At 44.8% G+C, this 17,316-nt stretch overlaps 1 protein-coding gene and 1 long non-coding RNA gene across 2 annotated transcripts in view; one reads left to right on the forward strand and one right to left on the reverse strand.

Moving 5' to 3' along the window:
• sntb1 (syntrophin, basic 1) overlaps positions 1-17,316 on the forward strand; it is a 127,842-nt gene that overhangs the window by 61,746 nt on the left and 48,780 nt on the right. Inside the window, exon 3 of the mRNA XM_067981645.1 lies at positions 13,148-13,367. Coding sequence (XP_067837746.1) covers positions 13,148-13,367 — 220 coding nt within the window. The remainder of the gene's footprint in view (positions 1-13,147; positions 13,368-17,316) is intronic.
• LOC137319497 (uncharacterized) overlaps positions 1-17,316 on the reverse strand; it is a 64,814-nt gene that overhangs the window by 15,153 nt on the left and 32,345 nt on the right. The window lies entirely within an intron of this gene.

The following is a 17,316-nucleotide window of genomic DNA, read 5'->3' on the forward strand; positions in this document are numbered from 1 at the left end:
TTACAGCACAGAAGGAGGCCATTCAGCCCATCGTGCCTGACCCCACTCTTTCCCCATAGCCCTGAAATTTTTCCTTTTCAAGTATTTATCCAATTCCCTTTTGAAAGTTATTATTAATCTGCTTCCACCACCCTCTGATTCTGTTGCCAATTATCTTCAATCTTTGTTCTCTGGTTACCGACCCTCCTGCCAGTGGAAACGGTTTCTCCCCATCTATTCTATCAAAACCCCTCATAATTTTGAACAACTCTATTAAACCTCCCCTTAACCTTCTCTACTCTAAGGAGAACAATCCCAGCTTCTCCAGTCTTGCCACATAACTGAGACAAAGAACGAATTGGGCCGGAGAACGATGTTGAACCACTGTTCGTTTAAGTTAATGCGGAACAGCGGGTGAATTCAAAGACGGGGATTCTCCGTTACTGAAAATGATGCAGCAAAGTTCAGTTACCTCAGGGACCGTGGTTACTGATTTGAAAAGTTTGCCGAGGCAGCGATTGGGGAAGTACAGATCCCTGATCACTATCCAGCGACACCCGCTGTGTGCTTCTGACACCATCGGCTGAAGACAAGACTTGGCAACCCATAATAAAGGCATTGAAAATCACATTGTTTCAGTGTCTCAGTTTCACGAAAAGGTTAAAGGTTAGAGCAAATGTTTGATAACATAAAACGTATCAAGCTGCTTAAGAAACTTTTAACAATTTATTTTTGCACATGACTTAAATGCAATTCCATTCCTTTTAATTACTGGAGAACCAGGCATTTTTTTTCCAAATGGCCTCGTTTCAATAAAAATGATGGCATGCATTTCAAAGTAACCTTTATGTGCTACATTCCACATTAAGTGAGCACTTTCACCACCAGTCAAGGCAAGTTGCTAAATACATTGGTTTTATGCTAGGATTCACAAACCGTAGTGAGGTTGAGTCACATTTACTGGTTGGTAACGAGGGTCGCCAACTCTGGTTGGACGTATGCCTGGAGATTTCATCACATGAACTCCAGCCTCCAACCGCCCGGCCCCCACACTCCCACCATTGGTCCATCCTCACAGTGCCCCGCCTCTCCACACTACTTGGACAGCGAACAGACTCTTCATTATCCGATTGGATGATTCTTGACTGTCAGTCAAACAACTTTTTTTCCCATCTCCAATATCTTTATCACTAATCAACAAAAGTCTTCAAAGAAAATGAAAAAAACATACAACTTCTAAAAATTCTATTACGGTTTTTCTACCCCTGGTTTTTGCTCGCAGCAGTGTCCTGGAGATTAATCTTTACTTCCTGGAGACTTCAGGACAGTCCTGGAGAGTTGGCAACCCTATTGGTAACATAACAGATGAAACTTTGCTGTTCCAAATGTCTCCTCCACAAGTTATGCAATGTCTGTTTTTCTGTGTTTTTTAAAAATATAATCGTTAAGGGTAAGCACTGGACCCGATCCACAGGACCCAATCCACTGGACCAGATTCACTGGACCAGCTTTCAGATCTCAAGTCACCTGAGCTGAGTCAATAAGGGGTAATTTGTGAATTAGCCCCATACACCAAGTATGGACCACTTTGGATTGGATACAACTGTATGCCTTTTCAAAATATGCGCTGAGAAACAAAACCTTCCCACTACCTGTGCTCCGCTCCTGTTTACTAGGTCATGTCTCAGCTGAAAGATGTTTCTGTCTGGTCATCTTGAAGATCGTGTCGTTAGTTTTCTGACTGTGACTATTCCAATGTTCTCCTGGCCAACCTCCTCCAGCCCTACAACCCACCGAGATCTCTGCGCTCCTTCAATTCTGGCCTCTTGCGTATTCCCGATTTTAATCGCTCCACCATTGACGGCCGTGCCTTCAGCTGCCTAAGCTCTGGAATTTCCTCCCTAAATCACTCCGCCTCTCTACCTCTCTCTCTTCCTTCAAGTTGCTCCTTAAAACCTACCTCTTTGACTAAGCTTTTGGTCACCTGTCCTAATAGCTCCTCATGTGTCAAATTTTGTCTGATAATCACTCCTGTGAAGCGCCTTGGGATGTTTTATTACTTTAAAGGCGCTATATAAATGCAAGTTGTTGTTGTTCTCCCTGGTGCCCTGGGCAATATTTATCCCTCAACCAACATCACTAAAACAGATTATCTGTTTATTATCACTGTTAGTGAGATTTGCTGTGTGCAAATTGGCTGCCACGTTTCCTACATTATAACAGTGACTACTTCAAAAGGTACTTCATTGGCTATAAAGCACTTTGGGATGTCCTGAGGTTGTGAAAGGCGCTATATAAATGCAAGTCTTTCTTTCTTCCATCCTTCCATCCTTTCCATTTCTTTCCTTCCTACAGGTTTTTTCTTGTATTCTGTTCAGGAGTGTGAGAGTTGCTATGAGAAAAGATGACAAAACATTGTCTACATTTGCCAGGAATCCATTCCATATAATAACTATGATGTGTGAAAATAAAATCTCGTCTCCAATCTTGTTTGAGGCTCACCAGCTTTGCCCTGCTTATTTCCTAATCGTAGTTTAAATGAATCATCTGGGGTACATTTCTACTATCCCTTCCCTTCAGCACTTTAAAGGACTGAATCATATTTCATGTTGATCGTTCTTCTACATTCCAGTGGTGAGCAAACTTGATCTAGAACCTACCACCCCACCTACAGGATATGATAGTGTAATGGTTATGTTACTGGCCTAGTAATCCAGAGCACGTGAGTTCAAATCCCATTAGTTTGGTATTATATAGAATTTACAGGCCATTCAGCCCAACTGATCTATGCCAGTGTTTATGCTGCATACGAGCCTCCTCTCACCCTATTAACATATCTTTCTATTCCTTTCTCCCTCATGTACTTAACTAGCTTCCCCTTAAATGCATCTATGCTGTTCACCTTAACTACTTTTTTGATCAGCAAAGGAGTCAAAGGAAAAGGGGAAAGGGTGGGAAAGTGGAGTTGAGGTAAAAATCAAATTAGCCATGATCTCATTAAATGGCAGAGCAGGCTCGAGGGGCTGAATAGCCTACTCCTGCTTCTATCTCTTATGGTCTTATGGTCTTATTACTCCTTGTGGTAGCAAGTTCTGCATTCTAACCATTCAGTGTGAGAATAGTTTTAAAAATCTGGAAATAAAAAAATTGGTATCAGTAAAAGTGATCATGAAGCTGTCAGATTGTTGTAAAAACCCAGCTGGTTCACTAATGCCCCTTTAGGGAAGGAAACCTGCCGTCCTTACCCAACCTGGGCCTATACGTGACTCCAGTTCCACACCAATGTGGTTAATTCTTAACTGCCCTTTGAAGTGGCCCAGCAAGCCTCTCACTATTTCAGGGCAACTAGGGATGGGCAATAAATGCCGGCCTTGCCAGCGATGCCCACATCCTGAGACTGAATTTTAAAAATTGATAAAATACTCTCTGGAAAGAATCTTTTCACCAGTTAAGATCAGCCATGTTATGTAGGCAAGAATCACTTATCTGTCATCTACTCTAATGGCGAATCATTTACAATCAACTCTGTAACTAAACCAGGAAAGAAGTTGCTCTACCCCCTTTTAAAACATAGTTGTACTTGAGCTCTTTGTTTTAATGTTTATTCTAGGCAAACATTTTTTACTTTGGTGTTGAGGATATGATTTTGTTTTCTTCAGATTGCTGGTTTTTATTCTGTCCTTTTCAGGGTGCCTTGTAAGATTTTCAAAATTTGATCTTCAATGGAAATCTTCTGCAGGAACTCGTGTCAATTAATCAAAGTCTTCAGTTAACGTGGAATGGTTTATGTTGCAAGGCTCCATCTCGCACCCTAATAATATCATTGACCAAATAGATCACAAGAGATAGAAGTACAATGAGTACGTGCAACGAATGAGTCGGAGATTATTGACTTTTAAAGATTGAATTTTGTGATCAATGCACTCCTCACAAACAGAAGAACACGCTACCTGTTTCTCTCTGCTTACTCTGCAGAAAATGCCACCTACTTTTTTCTGTGTTATTGGACACCCAGATGGATAGATATAGTAGATAGAGAGAAACTATTTCCTCTGGTGGAGGGAGTCCAGAACAAGGGGGCACAACCTTAAAATTAGAGCCAGGCAGTTCAGTGGTGATGTCTGGAAGCTCTTTTTCACACAAAGGATAGTGGAAATCTGGAACTCTCTCTCCCAGAAAGCTGTTGAGGCCGGGGATCAATTGAAAATTTCAAAACTAAAATTGGTAGATTTTTGTTAGGTAAGGGTATTAAGGGTTACGGAACCAAGGCAGCTAAATGGAGGTAAGATACAGATCAGCCATGATCTAAATGAATGGCGGTACAGGCTCGGGGGGCTGAATGGTCTACTCCTGTTCCTATACCCAGATATAACCACTCCACCATTCCAGCCATTTCTTTCCTTCAATACTTCCCTCTATTTACGTAGAAATAGCCAAGTCTTTGGGGATTGAGATTCTACACTCCACTATTCATAACTGGTTAATGCATCTGCCTGAAAATGTAATCACCAAACTTCATCAAAATAGCAGAAGAGTTTAATGGAAATGTGTTATTCGATTCATTAGAAATAACAGAGGAATTTCTACTCTAAGCAATATTGGTCAGTTTTAGATGGGTGCATTTGATGGTGTAATGGCCCTGTGCAGTTGTTTTGACCACTTTTAACCCAGTTTGTTGGGTTTTTCTTATAACCAGTATTTTGTGGTTTTTTTATTACCCAGGAATCCTTATAAACTCCTTAAATATATTTGAAAAACTGTAATTCCTTATAGAATGCTAGATATGCACACTGTTAAATAATATCATTCTTCATTGTCAACAGATACATATACTGTGTCAGGTAGAAACAAGATTGAAAGCTTAAATTAAGCCCTCCAGCCAGATGCATCTTTTACCATCACAATAAACCTTTATGGTTTGTAAGAACATTTAATAAGTTTTAAGTTTTTCAAGTTTAGAAACTGCAACTTGAGCTCCATCCTTGTGTGCAGTACTTGTTTTCCTGATTTTTTTTTTCCCCTTAAGATCGTTCCATTTCCTCCACAGTTCCCTGGTCTCCAGTCAGTTTGGGGCCTCTGTTGATGTCCCTCTAAACCAAGCACCTAGGGGTTGCCAACCCTTCAGGATTGTCTTGGAGTCTCCAGAAATTAAAGATTAATCTCCAGGACACTGCCGCAAGCAAACCAGGAGAAAAATCATAGGGGCGTGAAAACATAATTGTATGTTTGTTCATTTTCTTTCAACACTTCTGTTTATTATTTATAAAAATATTAGAGAGGGGGGAAGAAAGAATGTTTGACTGACAGTCAAGCGTCATCCAACCAGGGAACAAAGAGCCTGTTCGCTTCCCGATTTGCTGTGGGAAGGTGGGGCGTCGCGAGGATGGGTATGTCAGGCGGCCAATGGTGGGAGTGTAGGGGCGGAACGGTTGGAGGCAGGAGGTCATGTGATGAAACCTCCAGGTGAGGTGAGAGTGACTGCCCTTGACATCAAGGCAGCATTTGACCGAGTGTGGCACCAAGGAGCCCTAGTAAAATTGAAGTCAATGGGAATCAGGGAGAAAACTCTCCAGTGGCTGGAGTCATACCTAGCACAAAGGAAGATGGTAGTGGTTGTTGGTGGCCAATCATCTCAGCCCCAGGACATTGATGCAAGAGTTCCTCAAGGCAGTGTCCTGGGCCCAACCATCTTCAGCTGCCTCATCAATGACCTTCCCTCCATCATAAGGTCAGAAATGGGGATGTTCGCTGATGATTGCACAGTGTTCAGTTCCATTCGCAACCCCTTAGATAATGAAGCAGTCCGAGCCCGCATGCAGCAAGACCTGGACAACATCCAGGCTTGGGCTCATAAGTGGCAAGTAACATGTGCGCCAGGCAATAACCATCTCCAACAAGAGAGAGCCTAACCACCTCCCCATGACATTCAACGGCATTACCATCACCAAATCCCCCACCATCAATATCCTGGGGGTCACCATTGACCAGAAACTTAACTGGACTAGCCATATAAATACTGTGGCTACAAGAGCAGGTCAGAGGCTGGGTATTCTGTGGCGAGTGACTCACCTCCTGACTCCCCAAAGCCTTTCCACCATCTACAAGGCACAAGTCAGGAGTGTGATGGAATACTCTCCACTTGCCTGGATGAGTGCAGCTCCAACAACACTCAAGAAGCTCGACACCATCCAGGACAAAGCAGCCCGCTTGATTGGCACCCCATCCACCACCCTAAACATTCACTCCCTTCACCACCGGCGCACAGTGGCTGCAGTGTGTACCATCCACAGGATGCACTGCAGCAACTCGCCAAGGCTTCTTCAACAGCACCTCCCAAACCTGCGACCTCTACCACCTAGAAGGATAAGAGCAGCAGGTACATGGGAACAACACCACCTGCACGTTCCCCTCCAAGTCACACACCATCCCGACTTGGAAATATATCGCCGTTCCTTCATTGTCGCTGGGTCAAAATCCTGGAACTCCCTTCCTAACAGCACTGTGGGAGAACCTTCACCACACGGACTGCAGGGGTTCAAGAAGGCGGCTCACCACCACCTTCTCAAGTGCAATTAGGGATGGGCAATAAATGCCGGCCTCGCCAGCGACGCCCACATCCCATGAACGAATAAAAAAAAAAGAATACGTCCAACCAGAGTTGGTAACCCTACAACACTGGCAGGTGAATGAAAGCAGCCTGGGATGACTATTCCTCTTCCTCTTTCCCCTTTCAAGGGGCTTGAGTGTCAACAGGTTGTTCTACTGTGGAGCGTATTGCAGTTGACCCTATGCTCATGTACTTTTGTTAGCAGGGGTCATTGAACAGCATTTGGGAGCAGGAACCTGGCCGATGGTTTTTTGTCACACTCTCTCTAGCCAGTGGATTTGCACTCTCCCACGCTCACTGTCTTTCACACTCTCTCCCCTTCTTCTCCAAGCTGAAATCTGCCTCTTTCTGATTTCTATGGCTCAGTGACATACAACCGAACAGTACACTGATCCTCTCAGCTATTGCAGTGAAGCTTTAGGGGCCCATTTCTTAATCAATCTCATTTTGTCGCATGAAGTGAGGGGAGGGAGATAACCAGAGCATTGAGGAAAATAAAACAGAGAAGGGAAATGACAGCTAAAAGAGTGAAAAGAGATCAACTCAAGCATTGGAGGAAACTTTGGAAAGTTAACTTTGTGCATTTGAATCAATATCTTTGCAAGTCTGCCAGGATAAGTGTTCAGCCTGGCAAGTCTTTTTGAGCCTTCATTCCAGACTGGGCTCAGCTGCTGCTAGGCTGGGTTTGAGCCACGTTGAAATATGCAACTGTATCACTCGTCATCTGTTCCTCACTGTGTGTGTGTGTGTGTGTGTGTATCTGTGTTTCTCTGTGTGTTTGTGTCTGTGTGTGTGTGTGTGTGTTTGTGCCTGTTTGTGTTTGTGTGTCTCTGTGTTTGTGTGTGTGTGTCTGTGTTTGTGTGTGTCAAAAAAATGAGAGAGGGCAAGAGTCATAAAAGGGGGGCAGCCAGTCAGAGCCTTAAATTTTCTCAGGGTCTTTATCTGCCTTGGAAAGTGAACTCACTGAGCACCGGAAGATTATTTTTTGATAGATTTGAAGAAACAATGTTTTTCTTTGTATCTTTTTTTCAGAAATGTTCTGCAGAAAATGTAACAATGAGCAGAGCAAGGTACATGGGGACACAGTTTGGACTAGACATTTATTTCTTTACAGTGCAACATATAACACACTCACACAAGTCTACAGTCACAGCAAGTTATAATGAATGTGGAAAGCTTTAATCTTTTATTAGTTTGGCCATTATCCAGAAGTATTGAAGGGTGACTTTTGAAACTATCTGGAACATTACAGTAACCCAAGGTCGCTCGGAAAGCTTTGTACGAGTTTCAGTTTTATCAGAACACCAAAGCTAATGTTCCTAAAGGAGTACATCTTTTATAAGGCATTTTGTTCCCTGATACCTCAGTTGGAGAATACAGAGCCCTGTGTGGTCCTGAGTTATACTGACATGGAAGATTCCAGCTTCAATCTCCATTTCATCCTGTATTAGCTGATCCCAGTCAGATCAATGGCTGTGTGCACTACAATTTACTTTAGGCTAACCTGAGTTACTGCTCCTGGTCACTATGTGTCCAGGTGTGTGCGTGTCAATGTATCTGTGTGTGTGTGTGTCTATATGTGTGCGTGTGCGTGTCAATGTATCTGTGTGTGTGTGTCTATATGTGTGCGTGTGCGTGTCAATGTATCTGTGTGTGTGTGTGTGTGTGTGTGTGTGCGCACGAGCTGCCAATGCCCATGGAAATCTGCATGAGTCAGCACCTTCAGGATCGGTAGGGAAAGGAGAGAGAAGTGGAAGAGAGGGAAGAAGTTTATTTTCTTTATGTGGAACACACGTTTCCTACTGCCTCATGGCTGTAACTCACTCTGTCGCGTAAAGAGGTCCCGCAGCAATGATTCAGTACTGGCTCCCACTGGCAGCGGTTTGACAGTAGTGGGTTTCTCGCCCCCTCTTTCCTGTCTCTGGCAGACAGCACACTGCTCGACTTCAAAAGCTCAGCCATAACCGAAAGCTGATAGAGATACAGTTCATTAGAGAGTGAGGAGTCGGAGGGAGCTGGAGGGACTTCAATCACATACATTCAATATTATCGCTGGAAACCAGTACAAGACTCATCTTTATGTTGAATAAACACTATTCCTTTTTTCTTTTTAATCACACATTGGAGGGAATGTTCTACAAATGATTTCCCATGAATATTTGTGGTAGTGATTCACCACGGTGCTCCAGAGTCTATTACTGCGAAGCCAACACAGAGTAGCTGTGAAATGGCAATGTGGGCTGACCCCATCACCTTGTACAGAGACAGCCTGGCACTCCCGATTGTCATTTGTAGTATAGTCTTTAAACTCTTTTTCTTGAATTATGGGATTGCCGTTGACTTTGACTGGGAATTTCCTCGGAACTGTTCCCCCTCCACCGCCGTAACTTTTCCGGAAGTGGGACAGTGATCCCTGTTTACCCGAGTAAACAGGGTTTAAGACGCACATCTGGCGAGGTTACAGCGGCAGAGCTGGAGCAGCTTCGAGGGAATTTCTCGGCCTTCTGTCTGCATAACATCAGTTGCTGCAAAAGTGCACTTTTGAGACCTGATGTGATAAGGCACGGTGTAAATGGGGGAAAAAACTGTTAGTTATTTATAACGGGCATTCTGTATGAAATTGGGGAAGTTGCCTACAGAAGTTATCAAAGTCTGCATAAAGCAACATTACTAGGGCTTACTCACCACCTCTGTGCTGACTTAGTCATTACAGTGGAACTAGTTCCCAGTTCTTATAATCCCTCCCCCTGAGCTCCAGAACTCCCCCCCCCCCCCCCCCCTTTATTCCAAACCTAGGGTGATTATAAATGAACACACCGCATCTGATCCAAACGATTTACGTTGTGAAAGGTAGGGGAAGATCTGCTCTGACCAAACCTCCTTGACTCCCGTGAGGAAGTGACATTCCAGGTGGGATTACCCTAGTCCCCACAACATTTTGTACCTAGACTTCCAGAAGGCATTTGGTAAAGTTTCACAAGAAAGGCTATTAGTTAAGCTCAAAGCTGTAGGGGTTCAGAGTAAATCTTGGGTATGCTAACAAACTGGTGGAAGGGTAGAGAACAACAACAGCCTGCATTTATGTAGCGCTTTTAATGCAGTGAAACATCCCGAGGCACTTTGCAGGAGCAAATATCAGACACAATTTGACACCGAGCCACATAAGGAGATATTAGGACAGATGACCAAAAGCTTGGTCAAAGAGGTAGGTTTTAAGAAACGTCTTGAAGGAGGAGAGAGAGAGGTGGAAAGGCGGAGAGGTTTAGGGAAGAAATTCCAGAGCTTAGGGTCTAGGCAGCTGAAGGCACGGCTGCCAATGGTGGAGCGATGAAAATCAGGGATGCGCAAGGGGCCAGAAATGGAGGAGCGCAGAGAGCTTCCGACAGAGAATGCTAAGAGAGGCACAGAGGGTAGCCGAGGGTTTGCTCAAGGGATATTCAAGTCTAGAACAGTGGCAGGGCAGTAGGAAAGCAGAGGAGTAGTCGGGTAGGGATTGGGGGGTGCAAAGTAACACTGGGGAGAAATAATAAGTGGCATGACTGACAGGAAGGTGAGAAGGCTGGATAGAAGGGGCCAAGAGGGGATAAAGGGAGATAGAAGTAACGTGCATCGGTATGAAGTGGCAACTAAAGTGCTCTCACAAATGGATACAGAAGAAAATTACTTGCAAGCAAAAAAGTGGAAAATATAAAATGTGATGCGTTTGTTCAAGCATAAACTCTATCCTATGGTGTTACAGTGTGTATGAACATTGATGTGCTATTGAATGCTTAGCATTATGGAGCAGTAACTGACGTAGGTTCAATTCCTGTACCAATCAATATCCAAGCCAAGTAGAGGCTGCAAATGGAGATATCAGAGGGTCTCTGCCACCTCCTGGTACTCAGCAACAAGGGGACATTGATACCAGATCGAGAACAGACTATGCAAATATTTTCCAAAACACAAACTTTGTCTATTGAGAGAAAAGAAAGAACTTGCATTTCTCGAGCACCTTTCACTACCTCAGGAAGTCTCAAAGTGCTTTACAGCCAATGAGGTACTTTTCGAAGTCTACTCACTTCAGAACAGATCTGGCAGCTCAAAATGGGCATCCATGAGGCGCTGTGGGCCATCAGCAGCAGCAGAATTGTATTCCAGCACAATCTGTAACCTCATGGCCCGGCATATTCCTCACTCTACGATTACCAACAAGCCAGGGGATCAACCCTGGTTCAATGAGGAGTGTAGAAGAGCATGCCAGGAGCAGCACAGGCATACCGAAAAATGAGGTGCCAACCTGGTGAAGCTACAACTCAGGACTACATGCATGCTAAACAGCGGAAGCAACATGCTATAGACAGAGCTAAGCGATTCCACAACCAACGGATCAGATCAAAGCTCTGCAGTCCTGCCACATCCAGTCGTGAATGGTGGTGGACAGTTAAACAACTAATGGGAGGAGGAGGCTCTGTAAACATCCCCATCCTCAATGATGGCGGAGTCCAGCACGTGAGTGCAAAAGACAAGGCTGAAGTGTTTGCAACCATCTTCAGCCAGAAGTGCCGAATGGATGATCCATCTCGGCCTCTTCCCGATATCCCCGCCATCACAGAAGCCAGTCTTCAGCCAATTCGATTCACTCCACGCGATATCAAGAAACGGCTGAGTGCACTGGATACAGCAAAGGCTATGGGCCCCGACAACATGCCGGCTGCAGTTCTGAAGCCTTGTGTTCCAGAACTAGCTGCGCCTCTAGCCAAACTGTTCCACGACAGCTACGACACTGGCATCTACCCGACAATGTGGAAAATTGCCCACGGATGTCCTGTCCACAAAAAGCAGGACAAATCCAACCCGGCCAATTACCGCCCCATCAGTCTACTCTCAATCATCAGCAAAGTGATGGAAGGTGTCGTCGACAGTGCTATCTAGCAGCACTTACTCACCAATAACATGCTCACTGATGTTCAGTTTGGGTTCCGCCAGGACCACTCGGCTCCAGACCTCATTACAGCCTTGGTCCAAACATGGACAAAAGAGCTGAATTCCAGAGGTGAGGTGAGAATGACTGCCCTTGACATCAAGACAGCATTTGACCGAGTGTGGCACCAAGGAGCCCTAGTAAAATTGAAGTCAATGGGAATCAGGGGGAAAACTCTCCAGTAGTTGGAGTCATACCTAGCACAAAGGAAGATGGTAGTGGTTGTTGGAGGCCAATCATCTCAGCCCCAGGACATTGCTGCAGGAGTTCCTCAGGGCAGTGTCCTAGGCCCAGCCATCTTCAGCTGTTTCATCAATGACCTTCCCTCCATCATAAGGTCAGAAATGGGGATGTTCGCTGATGATTGCACAGTGTTCAGTTATTCGCAACCCCTCAGATAATGAAGCAGTCCGTGCCCGCATGCAGCAAGACCTGGACAATATCCAGGCTTGGGCTGATAAGTGGCAAGTAACATTCGTGCCAGGCAATGAGCATCTCCAACAAGAGAGAGTCTAACCACCTCCCCTTGACATTCAACGACATTACCATCGCCGAATCCCCCACCATCAACATCCTGGGGGTCATCATTGACCAGAAACTTAACTGGACCAGCCACATAAATACTGTGGCTTCAAGAGCAGGTCAGAGGCTGGGTATTCTGTGGCGAGTGACTCACCTCGTGACTCCCCAAAGCCTTTCCACCATCTACAAGGCACAAGTCAGGAGTGTGATGGAATACTCTCCACTTGCCTGGATGAGTGCAGCTCTAATAACACTCAAGAAGCTCGACACCATCCAGGACAAAGCAGTCTGCTTGATTGGCACCCCATCCACCACCCTAAACATTCATTCACTTCATCACCGGCGCACTGTGGCTGCAGTGTGTACCATCCACAGGATGCACTGCAGCAACTCGCCAAGGCTCCTTCGACAGCACCTCCCAAACCCACGACCTCTACCACCTAGAAGGACAAGAGCAGCAGGCACATGGGAACAACACCACCTGCACGTTCCCCTCCAAGTCACACACCATCCCGACTTGGAAATATATCGCCGTTCCTTCATCGTCGCTGGGTCAAAATCCTGGAACTCCCTTCCTAACAGCACTGTGGGAGAACCTTCACCACATGGATTGCAGGGGTTCAAGAAGGCGGCTCACCACCACCTTCTCGAGGGCAATTAGGGATGGGCAATAAATGCTGGCCTTGCCAGTGACACCCACATCCCATGAACGAATAAAAAAAAAGTAGGAAATGCAGCAGTCAATTTGCGTACAGCAAGATCCCACAAACAACAGTGTGATAAATGACCAGATCATCTGTTTTAGTGATGTTGGTTGAGGAATAAATATCTGTACTATACTGCAGATTGATCAGATAGTGCATCTAATGATAGTAAAAGAAGTATATTGTGTGCCCACTCTCTGCTCAACGAGTCTAAAAGCTTTAAGAACCCTTTGAAGTTGTAACTTTTTGTTTTGAAAAGTTTTTTGAAACTAAAATTTGGTAACGTTGCTAAAAGGCAAAAAGGTCCCATTGGAATTGGAATGTCACCAAATACCCTGTCTTCACCCAGGTGTTGTCTGTTTCCCCTTTTAGTGAAGTACATGAGGGAAGCTACGCCGTACATTAAGAAGACCTCTCCAGTTTCTGAAATTGGATGGGAAGCTCTTCCTCCAGAGTCCCCCAGGCTCGGCTCAGTGGCCACGGAATCTCCCTCAGCCCCTCTGTTCTCATTACATATGGACTCCAAAGATCGGAAGAGCATTCCACTAAAGATGTGTTACGTCACAAGAAGTGCCCCCGACCCAGAAAACAGGTAACCCAGTTTTTTTTAATAACCTTTATATTTATGAATAACAAATTTCAGATCCAAACAGGAAAAGACAAGGCATAAGTATCTGTAAAAAGTCTATTAATAAACTTACTTCCCTCCCTCCCCATCTCCCCCTCGCCCGTCTCCTTCCTCCCTTCCTTCCCTCTTCCCTTTTCTCTCTCTCTTCTCTCTTTCCTATTTCTCTCTCTCCTCTCTTCCCCATGTCTCTCTCTACCCCCTCCCCATCATTGCCGACCCCCGACCTTCTGGCCCTGACCTCGACCCCGACCCCGACCCCTTATAGCAATAATATGCAGTGAGTGAACTGAGAGTATAAAAAAAAATTAGAAGATAAAAGGTCAATGTCACACTGTACACAGCGGGGATAAAATTTTGTAACAGTAACAACTATATGCACAAGTTTACAATACAAGATTAAGTCACTCAACAGTAACATTAATAGATCGCATATTATGAGTCTCAACAAGGTTATAATATGCTGAAGAGAACAATAAGAGACTTTTCAGGACTGTTATTGGCAATCGCGGCTGGGATCAGGAGAGAGAAAGTCACGAACACACTGAATCATAGAATGGTTACAGCACGGAAGCAGGCCATTCGGCCCATCGAGTCCCCACCGGCTCTATGCAAGAGCAAGCCCTATCCCCGTAGCTCTGCAAATTTTTTCCTTTCAAGTACTTATCCAGTTCCCTTTTGAAGGCCATGATTGTATCTGCCTCCACCACCCCCTCGGGCAGTGCATTCCAGATCCTAACCACTCGCTGTGTAAAAAAGTTCACTCACGTCACCTTTGGTTCTTTTGCCAATCACCTTAAATCTATGTCCTCTGGCTCTTGACCCTTCCACCAATGGGAACAGTTTCTCTCTCTGTCTAGACCCTTCATGATTTTGAATACCTCTATCAAATCTCCTCACAACCGTTTCTGTTCCAAGGAGAACAACCCCAGCTTCTCCACTCTATCCACGTAACTAAAGTCCCTCATCCCTGGAATCATCCTAGTAAATCTCTTCTGCACCCTCTCTAAGGCTATCACATCTTTCCTATAGTGCGGTGCCCAGAACTGGACACAATACTCCAGTTGTGGCCGAACCAGTGTATTATAAAGATTCATCATGATTCCATACTTTTGTACTCTATGCCTCTATTTATAAAGCCCAGGATCCCGTACGCTTTTTTAACCGCTTTCTCAACCTGCCCTGCCAACTTCAAAGATTTGTGCACATATACCCCCAGATCTATCTGTTCCTGTACCCCTTTAAGCGTTGTGCCATCTAGCTTATATTGCTCTCCTCATTCTTCCTACCGAAATGTATCACTTTGCATTTTTCTGCGTAAAAATTTCATCTGCCATGTGTCCGCCCATGTCACCAGCCTATCTATATCCCCTTGAAGTCGATCAATATCCTCCTCACTGTTTACTACCCTTCCAAGATTTGTGTCATCTGCAAATATTGAAATTGTGCCCTGTACACCCAAGTCCAAGTCATTAATAAGAATCAAGAAAAGTAGTGGTCCCAACAACGACCCCTGGGGAACACCACTGTACACCTCCCTCCAGTCCAAAAAACAACCGTTCACCACTACTCTCTGTTTCCTGTCCCTTAACCAATTCTGTATCCATGTTGCTACTGCCCCCTTTATTCCATGAGCCGCAATCTTGAAGATAAGTCTACCGTGCGGCACTTTATCAAATGCCTTTTGAAAGTCCATATGCACCACATCAACTGCATTGCCCTCATCTACCCTCTCTGTTAGCTCATCAAAAAACTCTCAGATTAGTTAAACACGATTTGCCTTTAACAAATCCATGCTGGCTTTCCCTAATCAATCCATACTCATCCAAGTGACTGTTTTTTGAACAACAGTGTAACATTTACAATTCTCCAGTCCTCTGGCACCACCCCCGTACCTACGGATGTTTGGAAGATTATGGATAGTACCTGCACAATTTCCACCCTTACTTCCCTCAGCAACCTAGGATGCATCCTATCTGGACCGGGTGACTTATCTACTTTAAGTACAGCTAGCCTTTCAAGTACCTCTTCTTTATCAATTTTTAGCCCATCCAGTATCTCAACTATATCCTCCTTTACCGAGACTCTGGCAGCATCTTCTTCCTTGGTAAAGACAGATGCAAAGTATTCATTTAGAACCTCAGCCATCCCCTCTGCCTCCATGAGTAGATCTCATTTATGGTCCCTAATCAGCTCCACCCCTCCTCTTACTACCCGTTTACTGTTTACATGCCTGTAAAAGACATTTGGATTCCCTTTTATGTTGGCCGACAGTCTATTTTCATACTCTCTCTTTGCCCCTCTTATTTCCTTTTTCACTTGTTCTGTCAACTTTCTATATTCTGCCTGGTTCTCACTTGTGTTATCAACCTGACATCTGTCATACGCCCCTTTTTTCTGTTCCATCTTACTCACTATCTCTTTTGTCATCCAGGCAGCTCTGGCCTGAGTTGCCCTACCTTTCTGCTTTGTGTGAATGTGCCTAGACTGTACCTGAACCATCTCCTCTTTAAAGGCCGCCCACTGTTGAATTACAATTTTGCCTGACAATCTTTGATTCCAATTTACCCGGGCCTGTTCTAATCCCATTGAAATTGGCCCTCCTCCAATTGAGTATTTTTACTTTAGAGTGGTCGGTGTCCTTTTCCATAGCTATTCTAAATCTTATGATACTATGATCACTGCTCCCTAAATGCTCCCTCACTGACACTTGCTCCACTTGGCCCACCTCATTCCCCAGAACCAAGTCCAGGAGTGCCTCCTTCCTCGTTGGGCCAGAAACGTACTGGTTAAGAAAGTTATCCTGAACACATTTCAAAAATTCCTCCCCCTCTTTGCCCCTTATTATTATTGCTATCCCAGTCTATAGTAGGATAGTTGAAGTCCCCAGTTATCACTACTCTATGGCTTTTGCACCTCTCTGTAATTTCCCTGCAAATTTGCTCCTTGTTACCCTTCCCACTAGTTGGTGGCCTATAGAATACACCCCGTAGTGTGATTGCACCTCTATTATTTCTTAACTCTAACCAAATAGATTCTGTCCTTGATCCCTCCAGATCATCCTCTCTCTCCAGCACTGCAATATTCTCCTTAATCAATACTGCCAACCCCCCTCCTTTCTTTCCTTCCCTATCTTCCCAACCCTGCCCTTTTTTGAGCCAGGTCTCCATTATCACCACAACATTGTATTCCCATGTGGCGATTTGCACCTGCAGCTCACCAACCTTGTTTACCACGCTTCGTGCGTTTACACACATGCACTGCAAACCAGTCTTAGATTTTCTTGTAATCTCTCTTAATCTGATCCCACCTAATACTGTACTATTACTTGCTCTAGTGCTATCTTACTCCCCTGATCCCTTCTGCCCCTTGTTTCTCCTTTCCATTGCTACATCCTGGTGCCCACCCCCCTACCAAATTAGTTTAAACCCCCCCCCACACACACACACACACACACACAACACTAGCGAACCTCCCCGCTAGAAAAAGTCTTAAGAATAATTATCAGGGCTCGGAAAAATCAGTCCACAATAATATGGGGACTGACACATGGGTTGGTGATAGAAGAATACAGGGGCTTCAGCATCACCAAGAGCAGACCCAAGGATCAACTGAGATCACTGATATTAGGACAACCTCTCCCTCCCCATGTACTAATCAACTTAGCCTGCACTAGATAAAAGGAATGCATCATTCTCTCTCTGAACCAGCTTCCATAGTCATCTCTTCTGTGTCAAATGACATGACATTACCAGCTATCCCCAAAGAACTGGAAAGCAGTAGTATGCTATTAGAGTGTCAGCTGTGGCTCAGTGGGTAACACTCTTGCCTCTAAGTCAGAAGGTTATGGTTTCAAGTCCCGCTCCAGAGACTTGAGCACATAATTTAGGCTGACAGTCAGTGCGGTACTGATGGA

This window comes from Heptranchias perlo, chromosome 3 (assembly GCF_035084215.1).
Source record: "Heptranchias perlo isolate sHepPer1 chromosome 3, sHepPer1.hap1, whole genome shotgun sequence".
In the NCBI taxonomy this organism is placed as follows: Eukaryota; Metazoa; Chordata; class Chondrichthyes; order Hexanchiformes; family Hexanchidae; genus Heptranchias; species Heptranchias perlo.